The sequence below is a fragment of the Dasypus novemcinctus genome, chromosome 10, assembly GCF_030445035.2.
Source record: "Dasypus novemcinctus isolate mDasNov1 chromosome 10, mDasNov1.1.hap2, whole genome shotgun sequence".
In the NCBI taxonomy this organism is placed as follows: Eukaryota; Metazoa; Chordata; class Mammalia; order Cingulata; family Dasypodidae; genus Dasypus; species Dasypus novemcinctus.
This window is the reverse complement of record NC_080682.1, coordinates 102,805,918-102,821,028: the sequence shown is the minus strand read 5'-3', so window position 1 is coordinate 102,821,028 and position 15,111 is coordinate 102,805,918. Positions and strand designations below refer to the sequence as shown.

Genomic DNA, 15,111 nt, shown 5'->3' with positions numbered 1-15,111 from the left:
AAGCTGAGCTTCCCTGTGCTGAGGCCTATAATCAAAGCACACAATACTATTGAAATAAACTTGTCTATCTCTCCCCAGTAGGAATCAGAAGGAAGATCAACATCATCTTCTTCCCCCTTTGTTTTTTTTTTTAAGATTTATTTATTTATTTATTTCTCTACCCCCCCTCCCCTCCACCCCGGTTGTCTGTTCTCTGTGTCTATTTGCTGCGTCTTCTTTGTCTGCTTCTGTTGTTGTCAGCGGCACGGGAATCTGTGTTTCTTTTTGTTGCGTCATCTTGTTGTGTCAGCTTTCCATGTGTGCAGCACCATTCCTGGGCAGGCTGCACTTTCTTTCGCACTGGACGGCTCTCTTTATGGGGTGCACTCTGTGCGCGTGGGGCTCCCCCACGCGGGGGACACCCCTGCGTGGCACAGCACTCCTTGCACGCATCAGCACTGCGCGTGGGCCAGCTCCACACGGGTCAAGGAGGCCGGGGGATTGAACCTCGGACCTCCCATGTGGTAGATGGATGCCCTAACCACTGGGCCTAGTCTGTTTCCCTTCTTCCCCCTTTGTATCTCTAGCATCTAGTCCATAGAAGCCTCTCAAAAAATATCTTTGAACGAATAAACACAAATTAACAATTAATCTTGAGAAAATATCTCTAAACTGTTATGTAAGTAATAAACTTATCAAGTGGTTATCCATTCAGTGCTTGAACATTTTCAGTTCCTGAGGTTGCTCATATTCTATCTTTTGGCAGTTCTGATGGTTAGAAATTTCTTACTTTCAGCCAAAATCCACATGCTTCTAAGGGTCTTAATTTTACCCTGATTCACGTAGAATGAATTTAATCCCTGCTCCACATCATGGCCATTCAGACACCTGAAAATGGCAGTCATGCTCTCATAAGCTGTCTTCTCCAGCATACCTTCCAGTTCCTTCAGCTATTATTCTTAGGTGGCATTTGCTGTTTCAGTCACTCTTCTCAGAATAATCTACCTTGTATCTCTTCTAACACTTCGACTTCCCATTCATGTCTGTTAATTTTTATCTCAGTTGAAATGACGACATCTGCAGATTTGATGAGCCGGCCGTCCTTGTGATATCCATGTCAGGGATAAGTGTGCTGAACAGGACCAAGCCTGTTTGCTGCCACTGGAAACTTCCTTCCAGGTGACCTCTGATCTGTCAGGTCCCCCTCAACCCCTTAAGTATGGTTAGTACACCAGTTACTTCTTAACTCTCAAATTGTACTGGCATTCAGCCTCATTTCTCCATTATGTCCACAGGGTTGCCCTGAAACATCCCATCAGATGTCTTATGGAGTCTACCCTTACCCTAACTGCAACTGATTGAGAAAACAGGGAATGCTGACAAAGTAGAAAGAAAATGAGGTTAATCTGCCATGACTTGATTTCTGTGATCCCGTCCTGATGTCTAATGATCATCACCATTTCCTTTTCTAGGCATTCACAAAGCATCCCTTTAATAATATATCTCATTCTTGAAAAGACATATATGTGTGAAAAGTATGTGATCAGATAAATCTGGCCTTAGGAAGAAGTAATCCATGTAGGCTAGAGTGGTCTGGGAAAGCGTCAGGGCAGGGAAATGGAGCTAGGCCTTGCAGAAGGTAGAATCTGAGTGGTGGACAAAGCAGAGTTTGGCACTACTGAAGAGAACAGTGATGGTCCAACATAGCCTAGGCCTTCCAGGTCAGTGCTAGAAGTGAGAGCTAAGGAGGACACCCAGCGTCAGCACAGGGGGGTGGAAAGAGCCCTGGACTGGAAGGCAGCCTGCATTCTAGCTTACGCTCTGCGGCTTGTAGTCTCTGTGACCTTGGCCCTTAAACCTCACTTCTCCAGGCTTCTCCAGCCTTTCAAGACTACAACATTGATCAGTGCTGTCTCAGTGCGGCACCTTTTACTCTTCACCTAGTGCTGTGGTGTCCCATCTCCCCACCACACCTGACACTTAGCACATTGTATTGTTTCTGTCCCTGTCCCCCACCTGTTTGATTCCACTGTGTGCCCAGCCCCTGGCCTGGTCAGTGCTCAGTGAATTTAATGGAATGACTAAATCCAGCCATAAGGCCATAGCTCTGTTCCCTGAACTTTAGAAATCTGCCCCCACTGAAGGCCAAGGATCCATCTGATGGTATCCGTTGGGCATTGGGGGAAGTGTTAGGACTGCTAGATGTCCTTTTGGGGAAGTCAGTTAATGTGGGTCACCATTCACCTGGCCCCCAGAGTGGGAGCCCTTTTTCTACCCTTTCTGTAAAACTGTCTTTCCCAAATCTACCTCAAGAAATTCTCGTCTCTTGACTTTGGAGCATCTGAGCACACTGGAAAGGAGGAGGAAAGGTGATTTTTTTCCTCTTTTCAGGCCTTTGGAGGGTAGCAGTGTATGGTAGAAAGCAGACCTGGCTTCTTTAAAAAAAAAAAAAAACCAACAGTTTTATTATATAAAATTTCAAATGTAGTTCCCAGCTTTACTATATACCTGCTATGTGAACATGGGTTCACTCAGCTCTCTAAGCCTCTATTTTCTCAATCTGTATGGTGAGTAATTCAGATACTGTATAGAAATGTTAGCCTGTCTCCTCCCCCCTTGCTTTCCTCCTAGACTCAGTTAAGCCACCTGTAAATGGAAAAAAATAATACCTTTTCTGCCTTTTTCACAACTGTTGTTAGGAATGAAATACCCAGAAATAGTTGGCGCAGGGTGTAACACATTAGTAAGTGCACTCAGTGAATGTTCCTCTTTAAGGGGGAGGCACATCAGCAGGTACACATGCAGCATGCGCACATAGGCCAAGCAATGCCCAATGGTGTCATTTCTGGAAAGAGCTCAGGATATGCTATCAGGAGACCAGTTTTACTGTACTTCCTGTGGCACTTTGGACAAATCTCTTTTCTTGTGCTCTCAGTCTCTGGGAATACAGGGGAAAATCAGTCAGTCTCTGGTGTGAGGAACTACACACGGACTAGCTGTGAAGACTGAACAGAGATATGAAAACAGCAGGACAGAACCTTCCAAGGCTGAGGGCCAAGAAAGGGACTTAGTAGGGAGGACAACAGGAGCCAGGGAGTGGGGAGCATTGAGAGCTGGAGGAGTTGGGAAAGAATTCCCAGGGGAGGGAAGCAGTAGAACTGGGCCTTGGATAATGAGTAGGATCTAGATAACCAGAGAGACAAGAGCAGGGTTCCAGGCATGAAGGGTGGCCCAAATACTGTGGGGTGAGTGTGAGACCAAGAAGGTGCACAGCTTTGCTGAGGTGCTCACCTGTCTCTTTGAATAAATAGTCTAACATATTAGTATAGGGCATTTGCAGTTCTTTTTTTTTTTTTAAGCTCTTATATACATTTTCTTCATTGATATTCACAGAGGTGGATGAAGAGGGCCACCAAGATAGGGTGGTGGCAAGGGAGAAGAGGATGACAAATTTCCTTGCCTATCCCCATCCCCAAAACACCCTGTGAGCTCTTCCCTGTGAGCTCTTCCCACCATCACAGAAAAGACATGATCAGACATAAACCCTGACTTCTAAGAGCTTCCAGTCTTGGATGGAGACAGTTTTAAAACAGTGATCAATACAGTAAGATGGAAGCAGAAGGGCCTATGAAAGCACAAAGGAGGGTACATACCTGGGGTGAAAGAGAAACAAGAAAGGCTTTCTGGAGGAGAGGCCCAAATTCAGTCCTAAAAGATGAGCAGGTGTTTGCAGGAAGACCAAGATGGGAATGGGGTTGGAGAGAGGTCTCAGAAGGAGCTTCACTCAGTTTAGTAGGGGAACCCTTGAAGGGCTTACGTCAGGCAGGGTACTGGGTACATTTAGGGGAGCCAGGGTGACCCCCTGTTGTAGTGGAAGAAAATCTGTTGTTAGGAAATCAGAAGAGCTCACCATTAATGTTTTTTTCCACTTGAAGTGTCAAAGGCTAATGCTGTACCTAAGAACAGCAGTGGGCTCCCTAGGCACAGGTGGCCCAGGTCTCTCCCATCAACATTGTATCCACCCACCTTACCTTGCCCTGGGCGATGAGACCCCACTAGCCACATGGCATCATCCAGGACCCCCCCCCACCCTACTTTCCTAGCCCAAGCCCTATTGACAGATCCCCAGAATCTGAAGGAATTCAAGACAAATGGTTAAGAGGATGGAGTTAATAAAATTTGAAAAATTGAGGCTTGTCACTCTACTAAACTTTTTTCAATACCACTGACAGAAACATATTTCCCCAATGAGTGACCTTCCTCAGCTGTAGCAGGCAGGCGCAGCCGCAGCAGTGCTGCCAGAAAGCCAGTCTGCTATTTATCAAATATTATAAGCGGGGACGCACTAATCTGGAACGGGGGGAGGGGAGGGGTGCTGCACCGTACCGCCTGGGGTGCTCCAGGTGTTTGCCCCAGCCCCAGACAGCAGTGGGAGGTGACGGATGGCCTGCGATTAGCACTCCCCACCTCCGCCCAGCCCTTCTCACTTGCTTCCAGAGACCTGACCCTCTAGACCAGCTGCTCGGCCCCTGGAGGGGCCCTGGGTGGGAGGCAAGGCGAGGTCAGGCCGGGGCACGGGCCATCCTGATGCCCCCCAAGAGGGCAGGCGGGTGAGGCCCAACGTGGTTATTTATTGAAGTATAATGGTTTGTGGCCGATGGTCGTGGAGGTGAAATCGATCAGTTGTGGAAGTCAGGTTCTATCAATTATTACAGCAATTAGTCAAGTCAGAGCGAGAGGGGGGTTGGAGGACTAATATTAGATGGACATTACCCATGGTGCCCCACCTCATCCTTGCTAAAGTGGGAGCAGACGTGCTGCCCTGAGGCTCCAGAACCTTGGGGACCCGGGCTGGCTTCCCCCTTCTTGAATGGTTGGGCCAGGGCCTCCTGACTAGAGATAGGCCCACCACTGCTTTATAAGTGCCTCTGCTGGCTGGCGCAGGGACAGAGATGCCCTACCTGTCCCCATCCCATCCTTTATGAGAAGTGACACGACTCCTGCCAGAAATTACTCAGTGTCCAATGTTTATGGCACACATTTTTCATTCTGTAAGCAAATATAGATCACTGACAGCACTTGTTTGAAGCAGCTAACCTCACCCTGTGTTCTCTTCCCCGGTCTTCCTCTCTCACCTCCTCTTCCTCTTCCCTCTCCCCTTCTCCTCATTTTTTTCTCTTTCTTATCCATTTCTCCTCCCTTCTCTCCTTGCTCTTCTTTTTTATGTTTCACTTCCAGAGATCTGTTCTAATCTCCACTTCCACACCAACCCATGTCCAGTGACAGAGAACCCCTTGAGGCTGCCTAGGAAAGGAGAGGCCTTTTCACCACTCACATGTGGCTCCCATTCTGCCATGCTGTGGTTCTGGAGCTTTGGGGGAAGGGGAAGATGCTGTCTGCCTTGGGCATCTCAGCTGTTGCAGAGTCCCCTCAGTGCTAAGCACCACACAGAGCAGACGGAGGCTGAGAGGGCTGGGCCAGGTAAGCAGCTCTGTAACACTTCGTTCCTTCTGAACTCCCTCAGTGCTGCTTGTCTGCCCCTCCTTGACACTGATCACACTGGGCTTGTGTATAGCTGTGTATTCATCTCTCATCCCCATTAGCTCCTGGAGAGCTAGAAGCATGCCTAGACTCAAACTCTAGGTAACACCTACTTTTAAAGACAGAGAGAGGAGCCTGCTAAAGAGACAGAAGGAATGGCCATAGGAGTGAGAGGAAAACCTGACAGGAAAACCAGAGTGAGCTCCATAAAACCAAGTTTTATAGAACTCAAAGGAGAGTGGCCAAGGTATCATTTGCTACAGAAAGGTCAAGAAATATAAAAAACTATTCATTGGCTTTGCCAATCCCCTGTCATCCGGTATATAGGGCCCTGCAGATATAAAGGGCCCAGTAAATGCCAATGGAATTGAATGAAAGAGGAGGTTCTAACTGGGCCTCCAAGCACTTAACCACCACTTGGGAAGACCACTGACACCTCCTTAGTAAGGGCGTTGCCCTCTGTCCTGTAAGCAGGGCTGTCTCATGGCTTCCTTAGGGGGAGGGTAGAGAATTGGAGTTAGGAAAACCTGGAGATAGTTTGACTCCTGGACTAAGCATGTAACTAAATTTGTGACCTTAAGTCACTCGTTTCACTTGTCTGACCTCAGTTTCCATATCTGTAACTTGGGAATCTTAATTCCTACCCCTTGGGGCATTTGTGAGAATTAAATAATATAGTATAAAGTTCAGAGCACAATGCCTGGCACATAGTAAGTGCTCAGCAAATACCAGCAGCTATTATTATTACTATCATCATCATCATCATCAACACTTTTGTTTAACACCTTTGCATCCCTCAAGCCCAGCTCATATGTCCCCTCCTTGGAAAACTTTTCCCAGGGAGTTAGTCATTGCATTCTGTGTTCTCCCACAGCACTTTGAGCTTACTTTTGTCAGAGCATTCATCACCTAGCTTTATAATTATCTGTGTCTTTGTCTCTTCCCTTTGATTAAGAACTCTCAAAAGCAGATATTAATGAACCTTTTCACCAGACACATAAGTAGGTGCTTAGTAGTGTTGGTTAGAAGACCATTAGAGTAGTCTAGTGGAATACAGTGACAGCTTAAACTACAGCCACAGTGGTGAGAATGAAGAGGATGTAGATTCACGGGTATCTAGGTGGCAGTCTAGTCGTTTGAGCCAAGGAAGACCTCAGGAAGCCCAGGGCAGGTGATGAGTTTTGGTTCGGGATATGTTGAGTAAGTGCTATTTATGGGTATTCAGATGGTGGTGTTCAGCCAGCAGATGGCTGTATATTATAGATCAGGAGCACAGGAGGGTGTGGTCAGGAGACAGGGATTTGGGGGTCATCAGTTCATAGGTGGTAAAAGAAGCCAAGGGAGTGGATGAAATTATCCTGGAGCCAAAATAGAGGCCAAAGGCTGAACTCTAGGTTCAGCTCCTACACTCAAGGGGCAGACAGGAAGAGGAGTCTGCAAGAAACAGAAGAAATGGTCAGAGAAGAGAAAAAAAAACTTGGAAGGCATGGTATCACAGAACTCAAAGGAGTTGATCACTGAAGGCATTCTCCAGGGCATATTAAAATGGAGAGAAGGAAGAGAAGGAAGTGGAAGCCAGGTGGAGTGGGTTAAAAAGTAAATAGGAGCTAAAGAAGTCTAGTGAACAAATGTAAACAATTCTCAAGGAATCTAGAGATGAATTTGAGGGTAAAATAGACTTAAAGGAAAGTTTTTTAGCATGGAAAAAAAACGGAATCTATTTGAAGCAAGAGTAAAGAACCAATGAAGGAAAAGAGAGATTAAAGATACAGAAAAGGGAGCCTCAGTGGAAGGTGATATCTGAGGAAGTCTGAAAGCATGGGATCCAGAGCATCTGATGAGATCATAGCGTGAGGACTTCGCTTCAAAGAGAAGTAGGGATATCTTATACCTGAGATGGGAGGAGAGAAGAACAGGATGAGGAGGGAAAGGGCATGGAAAGTTATTTTACATTTTCTTTGCCCCATATTATATATTCCATAGCCTCATGAATTCTTTCTTGAACATACTTACCAGGTTCTACTTGTACATTTATTTATATGCTTTTATATCGTTACTCTCTTGTCCACCCTTCCTCTAGATTGTGAGCTCCACGAGGTTGTCTTATTCTCTGTTGGGTTCCCAGTGCCCAACATAGGGCCCAGCAAATTGTAGACACTTAATATATATTTGTTATATGACTGAAAACAGTTTGAAAAAACCAAAAAACAAAAGACTAAGTAGCATGCTTCAAAGGGTACTATCAAGAAAGTAAAAAACAAATCATAAAGTGGGAGAAAATATTTGAAAATCATGTATAAGGGTTTAGTGTCCAGAAGATATAAAGGGCTCTTACAACACAATAAAAATGGACAAAGAAGCTATAATGTAAACTGTAGTCCATGGTTAGTGGCAGTGCTTCAATATGTGTTCATCAGTTATAACAAATGTACCACACTAATGGAAGATGTTGTTAATGGTGGAAAGTGTGGGAGGGGGGTGAATGGGGTATATGGGAATCCCCTGTATTTTTTATGTAACATTTATGTAATCTAAAGCTTCTTTATAAAATAAACAAAATTTTAAAATGTTTAAAAATGGACAAAGGACCTGAATAGACATTTCTCCAGATAAGATAGGCAAATAGCCAATAAGCATATGAAAAGATGCTCAACATCATTGGTCATTAGGGAAATGCTAATCAAAACCACAATGAAATGCCATTTCATACCTGCTGGAATGGCTAAAGTGAAAAACACAGATAATAAGTGTAGATGAGGATGTGGAGAAATTGGAACCCTCGTACAGTACTGGTGGGAGTGTAAAATAGTACAGCCACTGTTTTAGTCTGCTAGGCTGCAGAAAGCAATATACCAGAAAATGAGTTGGCCTTTACAGTGGGGATTTATTAGTTTACAAGCCTACAGTTCCAAGGCTGAGAGAAATGTCCAGATGAAGGCATCATCAGGCAATGCTTTCTCCTCAAAGACTGGCTGCCAGCAATCCTGGACTCCTCTGTAACATGGCATGTCTCTTCTAGATTTCATTGCTTTCAGCTTCTTGCTTCCATGACTTTCTCTCTGTTTCTCTCCATATTCATCCTGTTTATAAAGTACTCCAGTAAGAGGATTAAGTAAGACCTACCCTGGGCCACCCCTAATCAGAATGTCCTAGTAACCTAATGAAAAGGTCCTTAGTCTAATCAGAAAGCTCTACGCAATAGGTTTATACCCATAGGAATGAATTAACTTTAAGAACATGCTTTTCTGGGGTCCATATAGCTTTAAACCATTGCAGCCCCTTTGGAAAACAGTCTGGCAGTTTTTCAAAAAGTTAAACATGGAGTTACCATATGACCCAGCAGTTCCACTCCTAGGTATATATCCAAGAGAAGTAGAAATATATATCCATGCAAAAACTTGTACATGAATATTCATAGCAGTATTATTCATAATAGCTAAAAAGTAGCTACAACACAAATGTCCACCAAATTGAATGGATAAACTTTTGTTATAGCCATACAATGGAATATTAAGCAATATAAAGGGATGAAGTGTGATACCTGGTACTACACAGATGAACCTCAAAAGCGTTATGCTCAGTGAAAGAAGCCAGACACAAAAGACCACCTATTGCATGACTCCATTTTTATGAAATGTCTAGAATAGGTAACTCTGAAGAAACCTAGGGTAGATTATTGATTGCTAGGACCTGAGGGAAAGGGAAATGGAAAATGATTGATAATGGGTATGAGGTTTCTTTTTGGAGTGATGAATATGTTCTAGAATTAACATAGTGATGATGGTTGTACAACCTTGTAAATACATTAACTGTATACTTTAAAAGGCAGAATTATATGGCTTGTGATTTATATCTCAATAAAAAATAGTATATTATATATCAATATTGTGTACTAAATTCATATTAGAAAATATGATTGTGTATAAGAGTATTAATTTTTCCTTATTGATAATAAAAGTTATTATCAATAACTTTGCCAGGATTCTACTTCCTCCTTCCTACTGCCTCTTCCCTCTCCTCCCCCCTCCCCCACACAAAGAGGTTTAGCTTCTTCCTTTGCAGCCTAGGGAGACAGCTACATGTAAATGCTTAATCAATGTTTACTATTGTTGAAAAGTTTATAGGTTTTTTTAAAGAGGCATAGACCTTCAAAAGGAACAGTTTTGTATGTTTCCACAGACTGGGCTTGAGAAACACTCATTTCTACTGTACACCAACAAATGGAGATGGGGCACCCACACAGCCAGGTCCTGTGCTCTCCCAGCCTTGAGTATATGTTTAGTTTTTCCAGCCAAGCCTATTACATTGTTATGGCAGGAACTGAGTCTTAACTCTTCTTTACTTCTAGACAACCCTTCCCTAGCAAGAGAGAAGCTCAAGGAATGTTGAATGGATAAACTTATGGTTTAGCCATACAGTGGAATATTAAGTAATAGAAAGGTATGAAGTACTGATACCTGCTACAGCATGGATGAGCCTCAAAAGCATTATGCTAAGTGAAAGAAGCCAGACACAAAAGGCCACATATTGCATGGCTCCATTTATCCATTAGTTGACTCTTACTTTAATGTTGCATTTAACACACATTTTTTGAGCATCTGCTATGCACAAGCCACGGCTTTCTTTTTGTATTTCTGTCTTCTTGCCTTGATACGAGTGCCTTTGGGACAGGGCCATATCTGATTCTTATGTATCCCCAAGCCCCACTCATTCAGTGTTTGCCACACTGAATGGAAGGGATGGTTTTTAAAGAGGAACACAAAGTGCTCAGACCTGGGCTTTGGGGAGAATATTCTAACATAGAGGAGGGGCAGAGTAGCTTTTTCTCCATGACGTCAAAGCTTTGCACAGCAAAGTAGACACTTTTCATAGGCTTATCAGTTGCAGGCACTTAAGAGAGGATACACAGCCTCTTCTTTTTGTTATACTCAAAGTTCTTTGTCCTCTAATCAGAGGAACTAATGATTGGAGGAGATGCCTTACCCACCCCCATGTGTTCACACTCACACTCACTAACAGCTGGCCTCATTACAGGCCCTGAGCTTGGGACTGGCAGGCAGGTTCCAGAGGCCCCAGCTGATTCTGGCAGGCAGGGAAGGTCCAGAGTAAAAGAGCATTAAAGGAGACAGGAGCAGAAAGGTGGGGCCTCTTAATTGTTATTGGGAATGTTCATACTTTAGAAAAAAACCCTCTTATATGGCTTTGTGAATGCTTATTTGTTTGTATGCTAATGTGTTTTAAAATTGGGCATTCTAATGAACATATATATAAATTTCTGTGTTCACATGTATTTGTGTGGGTGGCATTAATTTGTGTATTTAAGATAACACATCTATGTGTGTGCATAGCATCTTTCCATGTGGGTAGTATGTTTCTACATGTGTGCATGTATATGTATGAACCCCAAAATGCTGACTTCTATGTCAGAGAAGATTAAGAATTCTCCCTGAGTAGCTTGATATATTTTCCGGTCATTTTGCAATCTCTCAGGTTTTTGCTGTTCCATATTTTCCTGGGCTCTCAGATTCTTCACACTGAAATCAGGGCTGCGCACTGCCTCCAAGGGGATGCTGAGGTCCCGTTGACCACTCATGGAGCCTCTGACTGTCCTTCTTCTCCTTCCAGGAGCCAACCCCCTGCAGAGGAATGAAATGGGGCACACACCCATGGATTATGCCCGAGAAGGGGAGGTGATGAAACTTCTAAGGACTTCTGAAGCCAAGGTAAGTCTCAGAGAAAGGAGGAGGCCTGTGGGCTTTCCATGCAGATCTAATCTTTCACTCATTAACTTGTGCTAGGCTCCACACCAAAAGGACCTTTTTCCCTAGGTGATCATTATCTATGTAAATACAAATCCAACACCCAGTCTCATCAAGAACAGGAAGCTGCCTCTGTCATGACCAAGAAGAGGCTCAGCCCACTTCTCACTTCTGAGGATTAACCTTAGAATTCAATTTCTAAGGTGATGAACCTCCCAGCTCCTTTTCAAAGAAGAAGGGCTGGGCAGGCACAACCTTTAGGCCATGTAATATTTCCTTTAGGCCTCATGTACACTATAGCCTCACTAAACAAGTCATTCTCATCATCACTCCTCTGGAACCATTCTAGAACCATTCCCTCCTCTCCTTTACCCATAGTCCATACAGTCTGGTCTAGGGTCTGAGCCAAAAAAGTCTTCATCTTAATTTGATCTTAACAGGGCTAAATCTTCTGCTCTTCCCAGCCACAGAGTTATAATTTAGGAGATACTCAGCAGAATCCAGAAACTGGAATCATGAATCTCAGAGCTGACAAATGATTAAGTCCAGCGATTAGAAAAATTTCCAAGGCATAAACAAATAAGGCAGAGAAAAAAAGAGTTATTCTGGTTGAAGAGGAGATGGGCCACAGCCCTGCCCACTTGGCCCAGCCCTTCCCTGCTGGAGCAACCTCTGAAAGGCTCTCCTATGGGGCATAATTTTTAAGTCACCCTAGATCATCTGACTTATTTTACTGCTGGGGAAACTGGAACCCAGAGGCGGATATGGTTTGTCTTTGATCTCAGATTGAGTTAGCATCAACACTGAAACTAACAGAGTTGAATACAAGGTCATATAGTAGGTTTAGTGGCAGGACTGGGTCTGGAAAACCTGGTTTCTGTTTCTCAGTCTTGTGTACTTTCTGACATCAAGGAGTCCCTTGTCAGGGAATTGGCTAAAGTACCTTGAGATTATTCAATGTGGCAGGTCCCACCTAGTGGCAAATATTCTCTGTGTCTTGAGTGGGAGGACCCAGCTCACTGGACTGAGACACAGAAGACCTAGATTCTCATGCCAGCTCTAGCAGTCACTGGATGACCTTGCACTAGCACTCCCCTCATTGAACCTCAATCTTCTTCTGTGAAATTAAAACATTGGACTAAATGGCTTTTAAGGTTCCATTCAATATACAATTGTCTATGCATCGGTGAGGTTCAACTAGATTATTCCATAGTAACAACCCAAAATTTCAATAGTTTAAAACAACAAAAATTGATTTTTGTCTTATGCTACATGTCTGTCACGGGTTAGCAGGAGAACTCTGCCCATCTCAGATACTCAGGGACCCCAACTGACAGAGCAGCCACCATCTGAACCATTTGGCTGCTGGTTGCTTGCCAAAGGAAAAAGAATATACTCAGGAAGATCTTGTACCTAAAGTTAGATGCTCAGCCTCAAAGTGGGACCATTCCTTCCACTCCCAGTTTATGGGCCAGAACCAATCCCATGTTTCCACCCAGTCATAAGCAGACCAATAAGGGTAATCCTACTGTGTGCCTTGAAGGGAGAGAACTGGAGATGTTTGATAACCAGCATTAGCCATACAGATTTTATCGCCCAGGGATCATTAGTAACAGTTTTACACTAATTCCTCCAGAGAAGGGTTGCTTCTTGGGGTGGAAAGTCAATACAAAGGAAGGAAAGGAGACTTTCCCTCTGACCTTTGGAACCAGGAAAAGGTTACTAAATCCCTCCCTCTGTGCGGACATTCTACCCCTAGGAGCAGCTCTGAAAGTTGAGTCAGACTCCCCAGGTACCTTAGGAAATCCTTAAGCACTGTTTTGGATGACTTCAGGGACTATATGTCCATCACGTCTCCCCTTTCAGGCCCAGTTGCTATCCCCTGAGAAGCAAGTGCTGCCTGAGACTGGGTCAAGAGTGCCCATGGGTTTGGCAGCTTGTTTGGCATAGGCAGGCGCTGGGCTTGTTATGTGAAGCAAGAAAGCAGGCCTCTTCGTGCCAGCACAGGGGAGGCATTAGGGCTACCAAGGGACCCCTAACAGAATTTGGCTGCCCAAATGAAATGGTTTGATATCGGCTACAGTGGTACAAGTCTAGTGTCCAGAGTGAAGCAAGACAGTTTCTGTCCCCTGTGCCAGTCAGACCCTGTCTGGAGCACTGAGGACATTTGTGGATACGACATTCTAAGTACAGCATTGAGCTCTTAGAATCTGTACGGCGGAGGCAGTAAGGGTGACAAAAGGAACTAGAGCCGTGCTTCATGAGAGAAAGCTGAAGGCCATAGGAGAAGAGCCCACTGCAGTTAGGTACAGGAACAGCTGTGTGTGAGAAGAGCGGCAAAGCTAGGACAGAGCCAGGCCTAGCAAGTGATGGCTGTAGGAAGGAGACCCTAAAAGAGCTGGCCTGCAGTGGAGGGGGCTGCCTTTGGAGGGAGTACACACAGAGGCTAGAAGACCACTTAGAATCCACCCAGGGATTTTGGAGCCTGTCAGCTGGAAGGCATTTCATTTGTTGTCACCTCTCTACACTGGATCCCTTCATCCAGTCTCGACTTCATTGTACATATCCTACTGCCCCCTGAGCATCTCTGCCTGATTGCTTTGCTGTCCCATCAGAATCTACCCAAGTGACCCACGCCTCAGCGCTCTCGTAGATGTCAGCTGCACTGTTTTTTCTCAGTTGCCCAATCTACTTGATCACCTATTCTTTCTGATCAACTTTTTTTCTCCAAGCTGCAAAAAACTCTTTCTTCAAAGTTGTTAAGACAGAGTTTCATGGGAAGAGCTCAGTTTTAGACCTGGCTTCTGTCTCCACTGAGCTAAAAAGGAACAAGCAGCTGTCCCTCTCTGGGTTCAGACCCTGCCTCTATAACCTAATGACTCAGCCTGAAGCCTCGTCTCCCAGCTCTTTGTCTAGACCTGGTTACTGACACTCTGCTCTTATCTTAGACCCCTTCTGTCCATCCAGCATCCCCCTGCCACCTAACTCAACCTTCATCACCTTCACCTACCACTCTGTTGTCAAAGATCTTTTTATACTTTAAAAAAGTCATGTGAGCACATCTAATGTGTACTCATTAAAGAAACTGGAAAAATAGAGAAAAGTATAATGAAGAAATTAAGTAATTCAGTATATTTTTATTGATGACTGTGTGCCAGGCCCTGGGCTAGTTGGGAGGAAGACAAAGGAGTGGAAACACTCAAGGAGCTCACAGTCTGATGGGGAGACAAGCAGGTAAACCATTACACCATTGAGTCATGTGGTGTGGCTGAGGGAACCACTGTGGTTTCTAATCCTGCCTGGGAGATCAAGGAAGGCTTCCTGGAAGAGATGACAACTAAGCTGAATCTTAGTAAAACGTTTTAGTCCTATCACCTAGATCAAACAGACTATTCGTATTTGTAATTATAATAATAACTACCTTTTATTGAGTGCATCTAGGCACTGTGTCAGGTACTCTAATATTTTTTTTTCTAAACTTACAACAACTCTGAGAAGTAGCTTTATTAAAAGGAAGACTGAACCTGCAAGAGAAAAATCGGTGACTTACATAAGACCAAGCTATTGTAAGTGATTGTTATAAGGATTTAAACCAGAGCTTTCCTCTTGTGGTACTGTATTTCCCTTTTTTGGACCATCTTTATCTATATCTATCTATCTAGAGAGATAGATGATATTCTGCTCTATATACCAGGGGTCTCAAATGGGCAGCCATGTTTTGTTTTGCCAACCCAGACTTTTTAAAAATTTTGACTTTAGTGTCCCCTCCATTCCCATTATAGCCCAGCCTGTTTGACAATTATGTTTCTTATTTGGCCCTAAAGGTATTTGA

General features: G+C 44.2%; 1 protein-coding gene across 3 annotated transcripts in view; it reads left to right on the top strand.

Moving 5' to 3' along the window:
• CLPB (ClpB family mitochondrial disaggregase) overlaps positions 1–15,111 on the top strand; it is a 155,602-nt gene that overhangs the window by 99,873 nt on the left and 40,618 nt on the right. For all 3 annotated transcript variants that reach the window (XM_004480124.4, XM_004480127.5, XM_004480126.5), the window contains exon 6: positions 11,146–11,243. In XM_004480124.4, the coding sequence (XP_004480181.2) occupies positions 11,146–11,243 (98 nt within the window). The remainder of the gene's footprint in view (positions 1–11,145; positions 11,244–15,111) is intronic.